The sequence below is a fragment of the Mastigoproctus giganteus genome, chromosome 12 (genome assembly GCF_048544385.1).
Source record: "Mastigoproctus giganteus isolate SK-2022 chromosome 12, ASM4854438v1, whole genome shotgun sequence".
In the NCBI taxonomy this organism is placed as follows: Eukaryota; Metazoa; Arthropoda; class Arachnida; order Uropygi; family Thelyphonidae; genus Mastigoproctus; species Mastigoproctus giganteus.
In genome coordinates this window covers 48,940,427-48,964,043 of record NC_143586.1, presented here as the reverse complement: position 1 = coordinate 48,964,043, position 23,617 = coordinate 48,940,427, and the positions used below count along the sequence as shown (strand labels likewise).

At 38.8% G+C, this 23,617-nt stretch overlaps 1 protein-coding gene across 2 annotated transcripts in view; it reads left to right on the top strand.

Moving 5' to 3' along the window:
• LOC150077029 (potassium channel, subfamily K, member 16-like) overlaps nt 1-23,617 on the top strand; it is a 106,282-nt gene that overhangs the window by 49,721 nt on the left and 32,944 nt on the right. For both annotated transcript variants that reach the window (XM_090386272.1, XM_090386271.1), the window contains exon 2: nt 13,799-13,949. In XM_090386272.1, coding sequence (XP_090242398.1) covers nt 13,799-13,949 — 151 coding nt within the window. The remainder of the gene's footprint in view (nt 1-13,798; nt 13,950-23,617) is intronic.

Below are 23,617 nucleotides of genomic sequence, written 5' to 3'. Positions count from 1 at the left end.
TTTACTCTGCAATGTTTTTATCAATTACCTTACAAAAATAACCATCAATGTTCCTGTCCAAATTGCAATTAATCCAAAGCAAGCTACTCAGTTGAATTGCACTCATCTGCCTTGGAGTAAATCCATTGGAAATCAATTCCCCTTGAAGTAAATCCAATAAAGTATCATAGACCATCTTCTCTGGACTTAGAGTAACCATCACTTCTCATCCTAAAATTTATAGTCCAAAACAAAGAAAATGTCGATCACATCAAGAATCATATCACATTATCAGATAGTTCCATCATAGGTCAAATCTGCCAATCCACGCTTCATAAAAGAAATACATGGCTTGCAGTAGTAGTAGTGGAATGTGATGCAAGAAAGCAAGTGTATGAGCTTATGCAGCATCAGCCAAAAAAAAAAAAAATCACACCATTCCCTCCAAATGCCTGTCCAGTTCCTCCTTAAATGTATTCAACCTATCAACTTCCACAACGACAGATGGAAGTTTATTCCAGCAATTAACCATCTGCTGACTAAAGGAAAATTTCCGCACGTCTCTTCTACATCTGTCTTTTCTTAATTTGAATTTATGCCCCCTTAGGTTCGTAATCTGAAAAAGTGGAAGGATCCCATCAGAATTCAGCGTGCTCAACCCATTCAAGGCCTTATACACTTCAATCAGATCACCGCGCAGGTGCCTAGTCTCCAGCCACTGCAATTTGCAGAACTTAAGCCTCTCTTGGTAAGAGGATCCCTTCATTCCCCTCCCCAATCTTGTTGCCCTTTCTGTACACGCTCAAGTAAATCTACATCCTTCCTAAAATGAGGCCTCCAGACCTGTACCCAGTACTCAAGGCGTGGCCTGACCATTGCCTTATACAGAGAGACAATCATCTCCTTCTCCCTGCTAGCAGAATTCCTATATATCATTGACAAAACTCCATGACCTGCCCTGTCTGCATTGTTCAGAAAACTTCATATCTGCCTGCACAATTACTCCCAGGTCTTTTTCATTTTCTACCAGCTTAAGTGTAGTACCACACAGTTGGTACGTTTCTCTGGGGTTACTTCTACCCATATGCAGTACTTTGCATTTGTCAAGGCTAAACGTCAGTTGCCACTTCTCAGCCCATCTGCCCAAATTTTCTAGATCCTGTTGCAGTAGTACACTGCCATTACTGTCATTAACAACCCTGCCAACCTTTGTATCATCTGCAAACCTGGACACTAAGCCTGATATACCTTCATCAATATCATTGATAAATATACAAAACAACAGTGAACCCAACACCGAACCCTGTGGAACTCCATTAATAACATGAGTCCACAATGAACAGTGTCCATTGATTACCACTCTCTGTCTTCTCCCACTCAACCACCCCTTTATCCATAGCAGCAATTTGCCTCCAATGCCACACTGCTCGAATTTGTGCCGCAGTCTTCCATGCACAACTGTGTCAAAAGCCTTCCTGAAATCCAAATATATGATATCAAAATTATTTTTTGCATCCAGTTCCTTTGTAATCATAATATCATAATATAATATCCTATCAAAATCATAATATCCTATCAAATTTGTCAGACAAGACTTTCCCTTAACAAACCCATGCTGTGTCTGAATTATTGCTGCAGTCTTGTCTAGATGATCCTGCAATGCATCTTTAACCAGTGACTCCATTATTTTACCCGGAACAGAGGTTAAACTAACTGGTCTGTAATTACTCGTGTCACCCTTCGATCCCCCTTTGTGAATTGGGGATACATTTGCACATCTCCAGTCCGTGGGGACCTCCCCTGAGTCCAAGGATGCTCTCATAATTATGCCAAAGTGTTTGCTTACTTCCTTTGCCGCCTCCTTTTATATAACTAGATAGATCCCATCCACCCCAGGTGCCTTTCTTTTGTTTGTGGATTTCAGATATCCAGCCATAGTTGCATCTCATCTAGACTTTGGATTACTTCATTTTGAATGTCTGCCGAAAATTCATTCCCATCTACTTGAGTTTGTATAATGGAGATCCTTTTATTTATCTTTCTAATATTTTTTTACCTGTAAGCAGTTAAATTCTCTTAAAGCCTCTTGATATCAGAAGAATGCAACTTGATCTGAGGCCAAATAGTGTTGAGAATCTAAACAGTTAGTTCAGGGTATTTTCCATCCACGTTCCTACTGTAGCGTTTCAACAGATTGTTTCCTGTTTAGAAGCAATAGCAAACACTTGCTACTCAAGTGATTGTTCCAAATACCTTTTCAAAACTGTCTTAATTTCAGATAATGGTTGTTGGTGGATCGTGGGAATGTGTAAAGGAGAGATTAGAGAGATTATGATTTGCGAAATGAACAGAGATTGATAGCTTCGCTGACATTCGTGATGGGGCGCTTAGTATTGCACACGCTCACTTTGTTCACGTGAGAAACTGTCCGCCTGCCAATCTTCGTTCTATTTCCCAACTTTCTAATTTTAAAACTTCGCTAACTCCTCAGTAGCGGGAACAAACGTACAACGTCACCATCCTTGTGTACGTGTCGGCGTTCCTTTTGATGTGAGATACTTTTCGCGCTCTTCGGTACACGGTAGAGGATCCGTAGCCAATACGACAGGAATTTCTCGGTGGTTACTCCGTATCGAGGATAACACTGAGCCGAGATGCCAAACGTTGAGGGGTGAGGGGGAGGTGAAACAAATAAATAAAGTCAGTATAGTAGAATCCAATGAATCTTTTCTATTTTCAGAATTCTCACTGCCGGATTAAGACCAAAGAACAATTTAAAACAATATGGACTAGGGAACCATTTTTAAGATTTGCAACAGATCTTAAAACATCTGTTGCACATGGAAGACTACTGTACAAATTGGAGCGGTATGGCATTAAGGGCAAGTTTCTACAATGGATAAAAGGGTGGTTGAGTGGGAGATGACAAAGAGTGGAAATCAATGGACACCACTCTTCGTGGACCAATGTTATCAGTGGAGTCTATCAGGGTTTCGTGTTGGGTCCACTGCTGTTTTGTATATTTATAAATGATATTGATGAAGGTATGTCAGACTTAAAGTCGAAGTTTGCAGATGACATAAAGCCTGGCAGTGTGCTACTGCAGCAGGATCTAGAACAGTTGGACAAGTGGGCTGAGAAGTGGCAACTGAAGTTTAACATTGCCAAATGCAAAGTACTGCATATAGGTAGCAGGAACCCCAGAGAAATGTACCAACTGGGTGATGTTACACTCATGGTAGTGGAGAATGAAAAAGACCTGGGAGTAATTGTGCAGTCAGATATGAAGTTTTCTGAGCAATGCAGACAGGCTGCCAGGGCAGGTCATGGGGTTTTGTCAATGATATATAGAAGGAGGTGATTGTCCCTCTGTATAAGGCAATGGTCAGGCCACGCCTTGAGTACTGCGTACAGGTCTGGAGGCCTCCTTTTTGGAAAGGATGTAGAGTTGCAAGAAACTCCACCCTTACGAAGAAAGGCTTAAATCTGCAAATTGCAGCGTCTAAAGATAAGGCATCTGTAAGGTGATCTGATTGAGATGTACAAGGCCTTAAATGGTTTGAGCAGGTTCAACGGTGAAGGGATTCATCTGTTTGGGCATAAATTCAAATTGAGGAAAGACAGTTGTAGAATAGATGTGCGGAAATTTGCCTTAAAAGTAAAAGTTGAATGGCAAAGGCAAATTGTAGTTTCGTTGAAAGGGAAAAACTTGTTCAAGATGTTGAAATATATTTTTAACCATAACAAAAATGTAGACTATTTACGTTGTAAAATCAAAATATATTAAATATTTTTTATATCGAAATATATCATTTTTAATTAATACTATTTACTCTTTAAAATCAAAATTTTGTATTATTTTGATATTTTATATATACAGTACAACCCGGATAAGAAATTCCCGCATAAGAAGTTTTCCTCTGTACTAGGTTTGGTTTCTTAAGTCCCAATTTAAACTCTGTATGTTGTAATGTATTATTTTCCCGTGTAAGAAGTTTCCCGGGTAAAAAGTTTTCCCGCATAAAAAGTTCGTGATAAAGAATACACAGAGTATTATTAAAAACTATAAGAGGAAATTTTATACCTTTAAGCAGGACTGGAATTCCCTCAACACTCACAGTAGAAGGATTATGTGCTGGTTATACACTGGTGTGCAAAACTTAAGGACAATGTCTAAAGGTTACAACCACAAAATCTTTACTTCAGGTACTCTTTACTGATGAGAGTAGATTCAGTCTCAGCAGCGATTCTGGACGTTAGCTAATCTTGCGAGAGGTTGGCACACGGTATCACCCCGCAAACATCACTGAAAGGGATCGATATGGCGGTCGAGGTGTTATCTTGGATGGACGTACACAACTTCAGATACTGGAAGGCGGTACTGTAACCGGTGCACGCTACCGTACTGAGGTAATCCTTCCCCATGTGTGTCTGTTCCGAGGTGCCATTGGCCCCGAGTTCGTGTTTATGGATGATAACGCCACACCCCATCGCACTGCAGCTGTTGATATGCTTTTGGAAAGTGAGGACATTGTTCTTATGGATTGGCCTGCCCGTTCCATCGATCTAAATCCCATCGAACACATATGGGACGCTCTGGGAAGACGCCTAGCGGCACGTCCACACCCACCAGAAAATGTTCACCAGCTGAAGATGGTGCTGAGAGAGGAATGGACTATGTTACCGCAAGAACTTATCAACAACATTGTTCTAAGTACGAACAGGCGTGCATCGACATTAGGGGTGGCCATATCTCGTACTGAGGACCACCTCTTCCCTTTGTTCCATCTTTGGCAGTGATGCATCTGTATCATAGCAGCCAGTGCTATGTTCCCATTTTTGAATAAAGTCCCATTGTACCGTGTTGTTTCCTTCATCATTTCTGTACCTCACGAGGTTCCTTTGGTATGCTTTTTCCCATATCCATGCCACTCCTATGAGAAGCTACAGGTGAAAACCTGACTGGTCCTTAAAATAAAGCTGAAATTTGGTAAACGAACATGTTAGAACAAGAACTAAGCCTGCTCAACCCATTCAAAGCCTTATATACCTCAATGAGATTCACTTCGCAGGTGCCTAGTCTCCAGACACTGCAATTTGCAAGACTTAAGCCTTTCTTGGTAATGGGGCCCCTTCGTTACCCTGGTGCAATTATCTTTCAAGTGGTTAATTTAAATGTTTTGCTTCTGGATTTATTTTCTGTGTACAGTGTCATAAAGCTGAAATTAATCTACAAATAATATAGCAATCGATTAATCGACAAATAATCTATTAATCACCAAATAATCGATTAATCTATATTAATCACCACCTTGTACAATCATCTGTAACGTTCTTCTTTGGCAAATTTCCAGTCCTAGAACTAGATTTCAAGACACGTGAGATCATCGTTGTGATATAAACTTTTCATTTTTATTTCGTAAAATAAAAAAATAATCTCTTTTACATTAAATATGAGATAAATTTTTATATAAACATATTTTGTTCAAAATAAAATTTAAATTTTTTCTTTTAAAGAATCATTCTTTTATTTCGTTAGTTATTAAATTTTAAAAATATTTCGACACCTTTTTTTTCTAATATTAAATGCTTGGTCATGATGGTTGAGTATTTACTATTCACTTTTGAACTCAAAAAATGGAGTACAGTAAAGGTTGTCATAATTTATAGAAAAATAAACATTGTAAGTTCAAGAAATATTAATCAATCAATGGTTGCAATAAGGAATAACAGAGACAGAGAGCGCAAATATTTCAAAGTTAGCAAAAAATATATATATAAATATATTAATTTATAACAACAAAGCGTATAGCTAAATGGTATAGGATACAACTTTGCAAGAATTTGTCAAGTTCTTCTTTAAATTTATTCAAACCATTCACTTCCACAACTGATGGAAGTCTATTCCAACAATCAACACCCACTGCCTGAAAGCAAACTTCCGCTCATCTATCCTGCAACCATAATTCCTCAACTTGAATTTGTACCCCCTCATGAGTGTAATCTCAGCAAGAGGAAGGATTCCATTCACATTCAACTTACTCAATCCATTCAAAGCCTAAAAGCCCCTAATTTAGATCATCCCGCAGGTGCCTAATCTCCAGAAGCTGCAATAAGAACAACCTTTTGTTCCCTTCACCAATCTGGCTGCCTTTCTCTGCACTTGTTCCAGCAGTTCTATATCCTTCCTAAAGTGAGGCCAACAGACCTGTATACAATACCCAAGATGCAGCCTAACCATGGACTTGTATAAAGGGATTGCTAAAGCAGATGAAAGGAGAAGACAGTTATGATGAACGTTTACAGCAGTGGACCCTAGGGGACTCCACTGATAAGAGTGCCGATTAATATCCACTTTCTGTCTTCTTCCACTTAACCATCCCTTTGTCCATAGAAGTAACTTTTCCTTAATGCCACATTGCTCCAGTTTATGCAGTAGTCTTATGTGCTCTTCCACTTGTCTCAATTTATTTGACATCCGTTTAGGTCTAAGCCTTGAACAGTATTTCTTCGTTGGTATGAAAAATTGATGAAAGTCTACTAGTTTCTACGATTACTTCCATGAATGTTTCCCGTTTAAATTTGCTGTTGGTAACATCATCAGTTGGTCCAACTGCATAGAATTTAAGAACTGTCTGAGACCACTGCCCTCGTTGGTAGTGCCATCCTCCCACACCTGGTGAAAAAGACCCGAGTTCGAGTCCCGTCGACGACTTGAGGAATTTTTAAGGGCCTTTTTCACAACGTGGCTAAGTTAGTCGGTCTCAGGCGAGGGTAGCATGGTTTTTTTCTCTGGAAACTCAAGGTTTTCGCCCAGAAAACCGACCACAGAACACAACCAATTTACAGAAAATATTTTTCTGATGCCAACAGGACTTAAACTGCTTGGATAACGAAATGGTTTTAAATCTAGCAGAACAAACTTGCCATTTGCAACAGTTTCCTCGGTATCGCACTACTTTCAAACAGGTGGCCTCCCCGAAAGGCTAACTATCCATTTGTTTAAAAGATGAGACTGCTACGATAGGAACCAATTAGTCATGTTTCAGGACTAACTGGTCCCTCATTTACCAATATCATAACAACTCGTTGTAAAGGCAAATTTGTTTTGCTGAAACAGTCGAAAGGAGAAGACAGTTTCTGCTTAATATTTACCGAAATGTGCTTCTCCATAACTGCTTAACCACCAGGTGTACCTTCTAAAATTCGGAAACATAATATCAGAACGCTTAATTTTCATTCTTTTATTAAATTAATCACAATAGGGATGTTGAAAGTTGCGAGCTGTTGAAAGCTCTCCTAATACGCTAATAATGTAATCCTTCCATTCGTGTCCGATTAACCCAGTTTCCCCTTTCAGTTTTCGTTAACGTGACAGATGCTAGATCAACGTCTGTTAAATTGTAAAAATGCCTACCAAATGTTGCTCCCATTTCATTTTGTTATTAAATTTAGCGAGTTGGTTTTCTGTTTCAGATATTGCCACTCAAGTTTCCTAACATCCGGGGATTTGTTTCCATTTGCCCTGCCAACTGCTTCAGCTTTATTGAGAGCGACAAACAGCTGTAGCAAAATCCGTTGGCGCACACCGAACGAACTTAGCATGACACGATATGAAAATCTTTCTCTTTTTGATATTTGAGAGTGTTTCTCTTGTACTTCCGCCACAGCTCCTTGTCTTCGCATCTGGATGGATGTGTTTTCATCTGTTACCCTTGTAAGACACATCTCGGATAATTCATTACTCAACGATACACGCCACCTAACGGAAATGCTTGTAACCACGATAAACAATGGCTGCGCGAGACAAAACTATTCCATTAATGTATAATATTTATTTATATTATTAATTTTATTATTTTGGCTTATTTTTCTCTCATTTTTTCCACCTATCTGCTGTTTTTAATTAAGATTTAAGTTATATACCTTAACTTATATCGTGTATTCATTTTTACCATCAATTACGTGCTCAATTTTTGTGGGTGAGATGAACTACACCACTCGACAAAATTAACAGAACAAAATGCTTTACTTGAATATTTTATTGAGTGTTCGGCACATTGTTCACAATAAAATAGGAGTCCCGATTTAGCCAAAAACAGATTCCAGCCGTTATTTTACCTGGAGACAACGAGGATGGCGGTACCTTCTCTCCAACATCACAGAAAGGGGCAATTATGGTGGAGGAGTTCTTGTGTGGGGCAGAATAAGGATCAATGGCCCTACCCCTCTTCATGTATTTGGTAGGCGCACCGTAATTGCGCAGAGGTACCGAGAACAAGTCCTCTAACCACCCTGGTTAACCAGGTACATTCACCATCTCCAGGATTGTTTTATATACCAACTTAAATATCACTCCCTGGATAGTTCACATTGCATCCAGGAATATCCTTCTTTATCAGATGATTACCGGTGTGATTGACGTCCCCAGTCTTCGAGGACTTATCTCTACTTCACGTGCTGGACGCAGTAATGACAACCCCTGCCTACAGTTGCATTCTATTTCTGTATTTCAGGTAATCGTAATAATGTAGGGATCATCAAGTTACTGTCACAATTTCTCATACGGATAGAGACTTGCGACAAAGAAAATAGTGCGAACTTCTGTAAGACTGATGGCAAGTTCACGGCTTTAACGAAAGATAAACTGCAGGAAGTGGAAGGAGGGCTTTTGAGATCTGTAAAATCTGCAGTCAGCGGGTAGCTGCATTAGGCAGCGAGTCTAATGGATCTTCCTTAACCTATTTAAAGTTTTAACGAAAATAAATTCATTCAGTATTATAGGATTCCGGGGGAATTTTTTTGTGAACAAACAAGGGCAGTTTTACCATTTCAAGAATGGTAAACGGCCACACAGAATCAGAAGTTTATAAGATAGAGAATACAAGTGTACACGTCAGGGAGAACGATCAGGGACAAATGTTTATAATTATATTCAAAATGTATACGTTAATAAGAAAAATCGAATAACTTCTTTTATATGCTTCACTGAAGAGTAGCCCACAGTTGGAACAATCACCGTCCTCCCAACACCGGATGGAAAAGATTGGAGTGCCGTAGATGACGAGAGGAATTTTTCATGGGTTTTTCACAACGTGGCTGAGTTATTCGGTCTCAGGCGAAGGTAGCATGGTTTTTTCTCCCGGAATGTCGGATTTTTTATAGAAAACATCAAATCGACCACAGAATACACGCAATTAAAAGACATTATATACTGTGCAATATGGCCTGAGTTGATGATACACCTTAAAAACCAACCTTTGACCATCTCCAATTTTTCTGCTATCAACTTGATAACCATTCTTAGATTGGTATTAACAAGTTCCCGCTTCTTTTTGTCATACACACGAGTATATTTTTACCAGGTATCTACGGTCTGGTTGCAATTTTCTGTTACTCCAATTGGTCCCCACTGTTTGACTAATGACTGCTACTGCTCCAAGTGTGTTCTCAATTTGAAATAATTTTTAATTATCTTAATGTATTAATTTAAATACCAGATGACATTAAATCCCTGGGTCTTAAACTGTGTGCAAGTTCTGACAGATTGCCTACTGGTTGCAAAGTGGCCTTAAGTTACAGTGGCGTACAAAAAAACTGCATCACCTTAAAAAAAACAACATTTGTAGTGAAACGTATAAGATATTGTTTGATTACAGCCATTTTGTTTGTCGTCGCAAAGCAAAGGTATTGCGTCAGATAACGATTATATTGCATCAGACAGTAATTGCAAGGTATTGCATCAGCCGTTTCTATAAATACGGCGTTGGAAGTTTATACACGCTCATTAGTATCCTGTTTTGCGGAGGTGTGAGCATGGCTCCATATGTTCAGTTGACACCAAGAAAAAAAAGTGTCACACAGCAAAATTGGTAAGTTTTATGCTATTTAATGATGAGTTTGTCTTCTTGTCTTGTTTGTCTTCTTGTTTAATTGTCCAGCGAAAAACATTTTCATTCAACAAGTATCGAACGATGGTGCGCCATCTTTCATAATCTAGTCAAGTTTGCTTTCCAGGCCATCAAGTTGAGGCATTAACTTATTACCAAGAATGTTCCAGTAATCCTATCCAGTTACAGCACTTTTAAATAGAAATAGTCCACGAATGTTTGAATTCCATACACTACAATGATGTCGCTGATGGTGGAGTTGGTTTTCGATGTGATTACAATTGTTATAGACCAGAAATTGCATTCGATGCACGGTGTGCTCGACTACAGAATGCAACATCTCTGGAGTAATGTTCCGCACATGCTGCGTTACCTTGTCCTTTAAGACAGCCAGGTTAGGGACACTTCCTCGATAAACATTGGCCTTGAGGTGACCCACAGCCAAAAATCGCACGGTGTACGGTCAGGCGAACGTGGTGGCCATGCAATGGAAAACAAACGATTAATCACTCTTTCTGCAGTAAAGGGATGCCAGAGAAGCTGCTGTACTGGTCGTGCGATATGAGGAGGAGCCCCATCTTGGATAAAAATTGTCTCATCCAGGCATCCTCTTTGCTGCAATTGAGGAATAATGAAACTGCTCAGCATGTGATGATATCTTTGTGCTGTAACGGAACAGGTGGCTGTTCCTGCTGGGCGCAATTCCTCGAAAAAGTATGACCCTAGGATGAAATTTGAAGTCACGCCACACGAGACTTATTTTCGGCGGGTGCAATGGGATTTGCTGAATAGCATGCGGTGCTTCTGAAGCCCATATTCGGCAGTTTTGAGTGTTGATAGTCTCATCGAGATAAAAATGGACCTCATCTCCCCAAAGAATGTTCAATGGCCAAGCATCGTCCGAAAACGTTAGAGCAGATGCGATTCGTTTTTCAGGATCATATCTTTGTAGCTGCCGCTGACGACTGATCTTGTATGGACAATAGTGGATTAGTTTCCGAAGAATTTCCCACACAGTGGAATATAGGACATCCAATTGCCTCGCTACTCCCCGTGCGCTGCCACTAGTTCCAGCAGCTGTATCCATGGATCGGTCCACGATAGCCGTTGCAACTTCCTCTGCTACCTGAGGTGAAACAGACTTCCTTCCTCTTCCAGGCTTAACAACAAAGGACCCATTTTCCTCAAATTTGTTAATCATTCTTCTAACTGCCGCAGCTGATAAAGGACCTTGACGTAAGTTCTTACAGCGTCTAAATTCACGAAGAGCAGCTGCTGCATTGCATCTATTAACATAGAAGAACTTTGCAATTATGCTTTCAACTGTCCAAACCCTAGACTGTGACAGAATCTTTGCGATGAACAAAAATTATCAATGCAAGATTCTACACCCACAAACCTTGGTAGTACCACCTGTAAAAGACCCTTGAGTAATCGGATAAGTGTACATAACTTCTTGAAGTGTAACATTAATTCATTATGATTTGTATCCTTTCTTGTTGTACTTTGTACGGATTATTATTTTCATTTTTTCAGTCGTATTTTTTTTGCTAAATTTCTCGCCACGTCTTGAAGGGATTGTATACTACATTTGTTGGTAATTCGGTATATCAATAAAGATTATTTATTTATTTATTTAGATATTTTACCTTACTTTTTTTCTTTAAGCCCTGCACATGTTTAGAATCTTTCCTGGATTATATTCTAATTAAAATGTCGAATAATTCGAGGGATGCAATGAACAATATTAGTCTAAGCTGTTTGTTGGATTTGCATTACTATCACTGAGTTTGCTTTCTGGGATTTATGCAGACGCTTGCGGAATTTAATTTGAGATCTGTAAATATACTGGCAATAATTCATGTCTTTCTAATTCTAAGCATATATTTAACTTAACGTTAGGATTTTTTAGCGCTTCCCAAATCGAGCCCTCGTGGGTAACACGGTTGGTAGAATCATCGTCCTCCCAAAACCAGGTGTAAAAGACCTAAGTTAAAATCCCTTCGATGTGGCTCATATCTGGTGAGTATGGGCTTGGCACATCCAGGGTTCTGAGCTGGATGATTAGAATCTAATTCTTGAAGATTGCTGGAACAAACTTCCATCTGTCGTTTTGGAAGTTGGCAGCTTAAATAAATTTAAGGAAGAACTGGACAACCTTTTAGACCAAATGAATGTGTGAAATGGGATTTTTTTCCCCTCTGGGCTGATGCTGTATTAGCTTGCTTTCTTGTGCCATATGCCTCTACTAAAAGTCTTTGGCTAAGAGTGCAAAGAAAACTAGAAAATAATTCTTGGTTATGTTAACACTAGAAGGGAAAAGGAATGAGCCACATTTGTCCAGTGGATACCAATGTCATAATTACTCGTCCTAACACTGACTTGAAGTGAATGGTTTTATAATAACTAAAAAGAAACTGGAAGAGGAATTGTTGAAGTTAAAGCGATCAAAGTACCCGGGACTAATGCAAGCTATCCAATTACTGTATATCAAAAGTGATAATTGAGCTGCAATAATCAAAGGAGAAAGAGAATTCAGGATACCCTTGTGGTAGTACAGTTGGTAGAATCACCATTTTCTCCACACCGGGTGGAAAGACCCGAGTTCGAATCCAGTCAATGACGTGAAGAATTTTTATAACCCTTTTGCACATGCTGAGTAAGTCAGTCTCAGCGAGGATAGCATGGTTTTTTCTCCTAGAAACTCGGGTTTTCATCCAGCAAACAGAAAATCGACCACAGAACACACGCTGTTGTTGTCTTAGTAAGATTTTAGCAGCATCAGCGACTAAGGCCATATTGTTCTATCTATAGTGTTTGTGAATTGCGTGTGTTTTGAGGTCGATTTTCTGTTTGCTGGACGAAAAACCCGAGTTTCAGGGAGAAAACACCATACTACCCTCTCCTAGACCGACTAACACGGCCACGTTGTGAAAAAGGACCACAAAAATTCCTCACGACATCGACGGGACTCGAACTCAGGTCTTTTTCAGCCGATGTGGGGAGGACGGCGATCCTACCAACTGTGCTACCCACGAGGGCCAGAACACACTCAATTTACAGACAATATACACAGAGCAATATGGCCTTAGTCGCTGATGCTCCTAAAACTCTACTACTGACTGAGAATTCAGAAGTACTTGCAGATTGGAGATGTGAAAATGCATCTCCTATTCACAAGGGTAGGTCAAAGGTACTATACACTTGTAGGTTTGACCTGCGTCAGGTAAACTAATGGAATCGTTAGTTCAAGAAGTAATTCAATATCACCTTGATAGGACTGGAAGGTCCGCAGCATTGGTTTGTTAAAGGGAGATCATGCCTGACCAATCTGGTTAGCTGCTAAGTGGTTGTTACAACTGACTTGGATGCAAAGAATAATTTTGATATCATTACTTAGATTTCCAGTAAAGCCTTTGATACTGTACTACTTGTAAGTTGTTGTATAAATTGAAGAAATGTGGCATTAGGGGCAAGTTACTACTATGGATAAGGGGATGGTAAAGTGGTTGGAGGCAGTGTGGTCATAAATTGACATTCTTCTCTGTCTAATGTTATGAATAGTGTTCGATGTTGAACCACTTTTGTTTTCTTATGTTTATTAATTAAATATGAAATACTGCAATTATTTCAAGTTTGGCGTCTAAGTTTGATGATGACAAGGGTGGACAGGGTGTTAATCAGGATATATTACTTCAAGAAGATTTAGATAAGCCAGGCAGGTTGGTTGGCAAAAGAGATTTAGCATAGAAAAATGCAGGGTACTCTATTGTATATTAAATTTTATTTAAATGGATGATATTTCATTGCAGAGATAACACTGGCGTTGTATTATTTCACATTTTTAGTAAAATATCTTGAATTAACCAAGCATTTATTAGTTAAAGATTACGATGATATGCAGTAAACTTTGCACATTCTTGTTACAGGGGATAGCCGTTTCGAAGAAAGAGGTGGCGGGACTTCTTATAATTTTTATTATCTACGTCCTAATTGGAGGTGCTGTCTTTATGGCTTTGGAATCGCCTTTAGAAGAGAAGTTACGTCAACAATTGGCTGACTTAAGAACTGAATTCAAAGGTAAGAATTAGTTTATTTTATTTCAGTTCTTGTTTTCCCCATCCCCTTCTTTAATACGAACCTAAAAGTCAAGCGCAGTAGTTGACTTTTAAGTTCGGATTTCATTACTTCAAGTTCATCAGGGGAATGTTCTCATCGCTCTAAAGAAGCTAGCTTATGTAGCACCAGCCAAAATATAAATAAAATTCTTTCAAGTACTTATCCAGTCCCTCCTTAAACTTAGATAACCTTCAACCTCCACATGAGTAACAGGAATTTATTCCGACAGTCAATAACTCTTTGACTAAAGAAAATTTTCAGACATAGTCCATATTGTCCTCCTCGATATGTGCCTTGTGTATGTCACATAACTGATGATAAAACTTCGCTCGTCATTTAGTTTACTTAAACCTCACAAGGTCTTAAAAACCTTAATCGGGTCACCGCAAAGACCTGGTTTCCCAACACTGCAGCTTACAAAACTTAAGTCTCTCTTGGTAAGAGTACCTCGTTGTGAGCTTAACCAATCATGTCACTGTTCTCTGTACCCTTTCTAGCTTCACTCCTTGGCTGAGTTAGTCGGTCTCAGGTGTAGAATGTATAATTACTTTTAAATCGATTTCCTTATCTACGATCTTGAGTTTGGTGACAACCAAGTGGTAAGCTACTCTAGGATTACTGTTGTCCAAATGAAAGACCTTGCATTTTCCAGCATTAAATCTCGGCTGCCACTTCTCAGCACATTCAAATAATTTATCTAAGTCTTGTTGAAATAGCATAGCTTGATTCTTGCGATTGACTACACTGCCCACCTTTGTATCATCAGCAAACTTAGACGTTAAACCTGAAACAGTTACTTCAATATCATTAAGGAATATTAAAAACAGTAAGGGGCCAAAAACCACCGAACCCTGTGAGACACCACTCATAACATGAATCCATTAAGACCACTCTCTGACTTCTGCCACTCAACCTCCTCTTTATCCATAGCGGTAACTTGATCTTAATGTCACATTTCTCAAATTTATACAACAATCATTCATGTAGGACTGTATCAAAAGCTTTAGTGAAGTCTGAGTTATTCCTTCTATCCTATTCTTTACTTACAACCTCACAGTAGCTAATTAGTTGGACATGATCTGCCCTTAACAAAGCCAGCTTTGATTCCTTATAATTCCATAGCGGTCTTATATTCACCCTTAACTAAGGAGGACTCCATAATGTTCTTTGTCCCAAAATTCAAAATGACAGGTCTATAGGGGCATTACCTGAATCCAAGAATGCTCTCATTATAATAGCTACAGGTTTGATTACAAAATTTGCTGGTTCCTTCTTGATTTTTGTGGTTCTTTTTCACACCGTGGCTGAGCTAGTCGGTCTCAGGTGATGGTAGCATGGCGTTTTCTGTCGAAAACTTGGGTTTTTCGTCCAGCAAATCGACCACAGAACACAAGCAATTTATAGACATTATATAAGGCGCATGACCTAAGTTGCTGATGCGTCTAAAACTCAACAACAGTCTCATGAACCATAAAGTTTATTAGGAAGTACTGCTAGTACTGCTGGAGAAACTACAGTATTTTGAACTACATCAAAGACAATTTAGTTTTAAATTTGAATTTAAAATAAATTTAAAAATATAAGCATACTTCTGAAATATTTTAATATCTTTTAGGAATACTAATGGATTAGGGAGGTTATTAATGTTTAGTACGATTTGATGTAAAATTTAGGTAGTTATGGAGTATTTCTTCAGTTCGAATTCATTATGAGAAAACATTCAATGGATTTATCCTGAAGGCCTCGTTTGAACCTCTGGATGGTTGATGGAGGTTTAATTGAGCAAAATAAATGTGGGACAGTTATTGACAACTGCGAACAAATTCATGTCACAAAAACCATAGGTTGTGTAAAATTGGAGAAAGCTAAGTACCAGAAATCGCCAATAAAGAAAGTTATAAATGGGGGAAAGGAGTTCATCTCGTACTCGAATAGAAAAAAAGAGCGAATCAGATGGATCCCTTATTTGATTGAAGTGGAAGAATCATAGAAACCCTTTCAGAAGTGGTACTTTTTGATATTTACATCTGATAGCATCTTCGAAGCCTTGGATGATCAGTGAAAAGGAGTCAAATTTTTAGGAAATACTCAATGGGACCAGAGACCAAAAGTAGAGATCATTAATGGATGCTGGCTGGTAATATGCATCTTCTAATGTTCGTTTTGCAATTCGCGCTGTAGTTTTTATTGAAAGAAGTTAGTAATAACCTAGTAGCGTGGATGGGTTAAAGGTAGGCGGGTAAGATCCTCTGGAAATTGTTGTTGTTGGGTTTTAGGAGTATCGGCGACATTGCAGCCAAAAGATAACAAATAAAATCTTGCGAATTGCAGCTTGCTCAATATATGATTAAAATTAATTGGATTTATAATTTTATGATCTGGTAATTAGAAATTACTTTAAAAAATTTAATCGTTCTAATTAGTTTTATATAAATCATTATAAATAATAATAATGATTTGGCTTTTGTAAAAGATGCTTCTGAATATTTACTTGCTCATTCAATCAGCAAGTTGCTCCTGGACAAATAAGCAAACAAAATAAATAAATTTAAAATATTACAAATTAAGTATTGAAGAGTGTAATACTTGCTCTGAACCTACACACTCTGCAATTTTAAATAAAATTGGTTTTAAAAGAGATGCTCATATGGCATCTTTGTGTAGTCTACAGTGCGGTTCCTTGTGTTTAATACTATTAAGAGTTTCTGTGTGTTGATGTGACTGGATGGTGTTCTTGTGGTTTGCTAGTGTCTATTCTTATAGTCCCGCAGATATGAATAGATTGGGGGAGGGGGAGGGAAGAGAAACGTGCGTTGTTTCGCAAAGCTGTAATTGGCGAGAGTGGAGAAACACTTGTAATTTTTGCTGCGCTGGAATGATGCGTCTTTCTAATTATGTGGGATGGAGCTAGCTGGCTGTCCCAAGCTGCACAAGTTCTTATTTTGTGTGCTGCACTGAACATTTGGTGTTGCTCAGTTCGTTGACAACATCTGGGAAATGTTTAATCAAGACCAACGTATACAGATTGCCAATGTTGGGTTCATTGCTTTGCCGAGACAATGAATACATTCATGCTTGTTGACATTTTATTATAATAGTGTTTTAACTGGCTTTTTATGTGCTTGGATTTTCGTGACGTATATTGTTTTTCGATTTAATTAATTAATTAATTAATTAATTCACGCTTTTATTCGGTTACCAATCAACGCAATTTATGTATTGTATAATTTATCACTTTGTATAAGGCAATGGTCAGGCCACGCCTTGAGTACTGTATACAGGTCTGGAGGCCTCATTTTAGGAAGGATGTAGGTTTTTAATTCTGTACAATGGAATCAACTGATGATGTTACCAACAGCAAATTCTAAGTGGGAAGCATTCAAGGAATTAATCGTGGAAGCTACTAAACGTTTCATACCTATTAAGAAATATTGTTCAAGGTTTAGGCCTAAATGGTTGTCAAATAAACTGAGACTCGTGGCAGAGAAGAAAAATGCATGGGATGCATATAAATTATCAAGCGACTCAGAAGCCTATGGCAGATATAAGTTAATCTGTAATCAAGTCACAAAGGTGATTAAGCAGGCGAAGGCAGATCACGAGAAATCTTTGGCAAAAGATGCTAAGAAAAACAACAAACATTTCTTTACTTATATAAACTCTAAAAGGAAGGGGATGAATCTGATTGGTCCACTTGACATCGATGGTTCGACTGTTGATGATCCTGCTCAAGTAGCTGATAAACTGAATGAGTATTTGGCATCTACATTCACACATGAGGAGTTATTAAGGTTTGAAAATGGCAGAAGGTTTTCAAATTGTAGCAGGGTGCTTAACGATTTTGTAATAACTGAGAGCAAAGTGGAGGAGAAATTGTTGAAGTTAAACAAAAGAAAAGCACCTGGGGTGGATAGGATCAATCCAGTTATATTAAAGGAGGCGGCAAAGAACTAAGCAAACTCACAGCCATAATTATGAGAGCATCCTTGGACTCAGGGGAGGTCCCCACGGACTGGAGATGTGCAAATGTATCCCCAATTCACAAAGGGGGCCGAAGAGCGACACGAGCAATCACAGACCAGTCAGTCCAACTTCTGTACCGGGTAAAAGAACGGAGTCACTGGCAAAGATGCATTTTAGAATCATCTAGAGAAGACTGTAGCAATAATTCATACACAGTATGGGTTTGTTAAGGGAAAGTCCCGTCCGACAAACTGACTGGCCACTATGATGTGGTCACAATAACCGATCAAAATGTGGTTTGATTAGTTATTGTGATCTGTATGCAAAAAGTAATTTTGATATCATTTATTTGGATTTCAGGAAAGCTTTTGACACTGTTGTGCATGGAAGACTATTGTACAAATTGAAGCAGAATGGTATTAAGGGTAAATTGCTACAATGGATAAAAGGATAGTTGAGTAGGAGAAGACATAGGGTATTAATCAATGGGTGCTGCTCTTCGTGGACTAATGTTATTAGTGGCGTCCCACAGGGTTCGATGTTAGGTCCACTGTTGTTTTGTATATTTATCAATGATATTGATGAAGGTATATCAGGCTTAGCGTCGAAGTTTGCAGATGATACAAAGGTTGGCAGGGTTGTTAATGGCAGTATGCTACTGCAACAGGATCTAGATAGCTTGGGCAGATGGGCTAAGTAGTGGCAACTGAAGTTTAACCTTGACAAATGCAAAGTACTGCATATGGGTAGAAGTAATCCCAGAGAAACGTACCAACTGTGTGGTACTACACTTAAAGTGGTAGAAAATGAAAAGGACCTGGGAGTAATTGTGCAGTCAGATATTGGTATTGGTGTTTAAGGGCACAAGGGCAGCTAAGGCCAAAATGTGCCAGGTCCTATATTATTATTCTAAAGTAATATAATGTGTTCCATTTTGGCATCAGAGGAATTCATATATATGTATTTGCTTCAGAAAGGTATAGAGTGTAACTAGGTTAGCACTATTGCCAATCATGTGGTTAAGCGATAGCGGGTCTTGCAGTTGTGATTGAGGGTGGAAAGTACTTCTGAAATGGGAATAGTGAGGACAATCTAAAAGTATATGCTTGACTGTAAGCGGTAGTGTACAATGCGTGCATCGAGGCGGGTCATCCCCCATTAGTAGAAACATATGTGTTAGGTGCGTGGGTCCTATCCTTAGTCTTGCCAGTACAACTTCTTCCTGTCTATTTTGTCTGAAGCTGGAAATCCATAAGGTTGGTTCTTCTTTGATTTGGAGCAACTTGTTATTACTTTGTGCCTTCCATATTTCTGACCACTGAAACACACAGACTTTTTTTATATGCTTCAAATAATCTCTATATGGTACTTGGTAATTAATTTGCTGGTGTTGTACTGTTTGGTTTTTTTTGGCTGCCTGATCTGCTCTCTCATTGCCTAAGATACCAGAACGCCCAGGGATCCAACAGAATTTCACTGAATGATTCCTACTTCGTAGATGGTTTAAACAGCAAATGATTTGTTTTTTGATTAGTCGTGATACTGAAAATTGACTGCCCAAAGCAGACACTGCACTCAATGAATCAGTGTATATTATACTGCTAGCATTGTGGAGAGTGTTAATATTCTGTAAGGCTAGTTTGACTGCATATAACTCAGCAGTATAACTGCTGCATTCAACTGGTGGTGATATGGAGACTGTAAAAGAGGGAAAGACAGCTGCGGCACCAACAGCAGAACCTGTTTTTGAGCCATCTGTATTTATTTGGTAGCTTTTTATATTGTTCAGGGCATGTTCTTTATGTAGTTGTTTGATATTTTCATTTGCCAGGGAGTTCTTTCCCCATTGCTGAAAGTGAGTATCACAGTGAGGGAGATTTACAGACCAGGGTGGGTCAGGAATATCGCTCTCTTGAAGTATGTTATCAAAATCAATATTCCAGGTGTGAAGCAAATCTTTTAATTTAATGCCAGTTGGTCTATTATCAGTCGGTTTACTGTTATAGAATGCTGTCCACTCAGGGTTGGAAAGCAACGGTCGAACGGGGTGGTCTGGAAGGCTTTGAATTTTAGCTGCATAATTTAGAAGCAACATTTTCCTTCGAAGGTGAAGTGGAGGTTCGTGTGCCACTACATACAGACTCTGAACAGGGGATGTTCTAAATGCGCCCAGAGCAGTGCGAAGGGCACTGTGTTGGATGGTATTAAGTCTGATTAATGCACTTTTCCTAGCTGAATCATATACGATAGCACCGTAGTCTAAACGAGATCTGATAATAGCACAATACAAATGTAACAGAGTGTATCTATCAGCTCCCTATTTCATAGCCGAAATGGACCTAAGTATATTAAGTTTCTTTAGACAAACAGTTCGGAGGTATGTGATATGAAGTTCAGTTTAGTGTCCAATATTAACCCTAGAAAACGAAGATTACTGGTGAGAGGGATCAAATGGTTTTTTAATCTGAGTTCCGGTTCTGGGTGTAGCTTAGGTTTTTTGCAAAAGTGAATTGCAATTGTTTTTTGATCTGATAAACGATATCCATTCTGCATTGCCCATATCTCCAACTTATTTATGGAAAGTTGCAGTTGTCTTTCAATGGTATGAATATTTTTTGAACGGCAAGATAAAGTAAGATCATCCGCATACATATATAGTTCGACAGTATTTGGGATGTTGTGTGTTATGGTGTTCAGGCTAAGTGAAAAAAGGGTAGAGCTCAGCACTGATCCTTGTGGGACACCTTCTTCTTGAGTGTAGGACCGAGAAAGTACAGATTGGTAGCGGACCTGAAAGGTTCTGTGTTGAAGAAAATTTCTAATGAATTCTGGTAAGTGCCCTCGTAATCCTATGGAATGAAGTTTTCTCAATATGCCATACCTCCAGGTAGTGTCGAAAGCCTTTTCTATATCGAGACTTACCATTACAAGATGTTCATTTTTGACGTACGCATTGCGGATGTTAGTCTCGGCTTTCACCATTAGATCCAAAGTGTATCTTCAAGAAAAATCCGATTATAGAAAATTAATAGTAAATTCAAGGCTGTACTGTTTATATGTTTCAGCATTACATAGTATATACCATCATGTCCAGCTGCACTGTTGGGTGATCTATTTAATGCTGTTTGCAGTTCAAATAGGTTAAACGGTTGATTATAGGCAATGTATTGGGTAGTATGGAATTTTATTTTGTACCTTTCAGCCGAAGCTTTGATTTTAAGAAAGCAGTTAACATACGCTGACGTGGCAGATGTTTGGTAGAAATTCTCTGCAAGGGCATTAGCTATTTCTTCTTTAGAAGAAATTTCCTGTCCATTTTTGATTAAGATGGGAGAAGGAAGAGGTGGATATTTCCCATTTAATTGCCGAATCTTTTTCCAGATGAGACGACTGCCAGTATCCTTTGTAATAGTGGAGGCAAACTTTATCCATGATTCCTTTTTGCTTTTCTTCTAATTTGTCTAGCTTTTGACTTTAGCCTTTTATATTGAATTAGGTTCTTGATAGTTGGGAACTTCCGGAACAGGTTCCAAGCTTTATGTTTTTTCCTTTTTGGCATTGGTACAAGCTTCATTCCACTAGTATTTAAGGTTTTTGTGTTTACATGTGGAGGCTTGAGGTATTGCTTCGGAGGCAATGGTCAGTATTTGCCTGGTAATATGCTCTGTGACATCAGTGGGTTGTAGTCTTGTCAATTGGTTATCAAAAGAAAGACGGTTTGAAAACTTTTCCCAATCTGCTCTGGAGAATTTCCATTTTGAGCGATTATCAGGGTATGATGTTTGAAGCGTTTGGATTCTGCATATGATTGGAAAATGATCACTATTGTGTGGGTCGTTTAATACTGTCCATTCTATACTGGGATATAATATGGGGGAACAGAGAGTTAAATCATTTGCTGACATAGATCCAGAGGGAAGGTGAGTATAAGTTTTTTTCACAAGTGTTCAGTAATGTTAGATTCAGTTGGTCTAGTATTTTTTTTTTTTTTTTTTTTTTGGTAGTTGTTGGCGCATCGGCTTCTGTGGCCATAATGCACCTCCCAAGGTTTTTGCAGTACTTTGATCCAAGCCCGAGGCGGGATTCGAACCCGCGACCTTTGGGTTGCCAGGCAGGCACTTTACCCACCCGGCTAGCCCGGTCGGCTTGGTCTAGTATCGTCTCGATCAAGCTTCCTCTATTGTCCATGTGGTCTGATCCCCACAATGGATGATGCGCATTGAAATCACCAAGGATACAAAAAGGTGGTGGTATTTGTCTTATAAGGTCTTCTAGTTCTTTAAACGTGCACATCTTGTTAGGTGGAAGGTACAGAAATACTAGAGTTAGAATTTGCCCAACTGATACATACAGTAATAGCTTCTAAGTGGGTTTGAAGCGGAATGTTTCTAGAAGGTATTTTACAGTCAACTAGAATCGCGACGCCTCCACGTGCGGATAATGAGGGGTTTCTATCTTTTCTGTAAAATGTAAAATTTCTGATTGATGGAGTTACTTGTGGAGTTAGATTAGTCTCTTGTAGGCAAACGGCTATAGGACCATATCGGGAGATTAAATCATAGATGTCATCGGTATTGCTGCGTAAACCTCTACAATTCCATTGAACAATGTTCTGCATTATCGGGGTTTGAGGAGGGAAGGCGAGTCTGTCTGTTTCTTGTGAGTGGGTTGCTTTTGACGGTCATATTTCATTTTATCTTTTCTAGGAAAATCAGGTCAGTTTGACCTGATGAAAATCCAGTCTCCATATCATCTTCTGCATGAAGATCAACGACTGTTTCATCGTGTGTAGCTATATTTTCAGAGTCCATTCTATTTGAGTTTGTCTTTTGTAATTCAGTGGCTTGTTGCTTTAGTGATTTATTTAACATTTTATCACATGATTTTATTTTAGGGGGAACTGTGATAGGGGTATTACTTATTTCATCAACTAGAACGGGTTTGGTGGTAGGTTGAGATGTTGATAGTACAGATCGTGCCCATTCTGCAATGGATGTATTGGGCGGAATTGATACCTCAGTTTGGGTTGAAACAGCTTGGCACTTTAGTGTAACGGAAGCGTACGTGGTTTTTGGGACAGTTGACTTTATTTGCTTTCTTGCTTCTTGATATGTGACCTTATTCTCGATCTTGTACTTTTGTATTCTTTTTTCAATTTTCCAGAGTTCGCATGATTTTGAGTATGCTGGATGGTCATTCTTGCAATTTGAACATTCCAGAGCCTTTGCAGTACACTCTGTTTGTGAATGGTCTTTTGACCCGCAGTTAGGACAAGTAGTTTCGCCTCTGCATGTTGTCTGGGAGTGACCAAACTTTTGGCACTTGAAACATCTTAAACGGTTTGGAATGTATGGGCGGATACGGCAGTTTAGGTATCCTGCTTTAACTGAGGTCGGCAAATTCGGTGTACTAAAGGTCAATATAATATTACGTGTGGGAACAAGTTTGTCATCCTTCTTTATCATAATTCTTCTTGCTTGAGTTACTTTCTGTTCTAGTAATTCCATGACTATCTCCTCTTCGGTTACGTTCAACAAATCCCACTCACTTATTACTCCTTTTGAGGAGTTCAAGGTGTTATGTGGTGAGACTTTGATTGGGATTTCGCTTATAGATGACATTTTTAGTAAAAATTCTGAATGCCTGGCTTGAGTGGTTTCAATTAA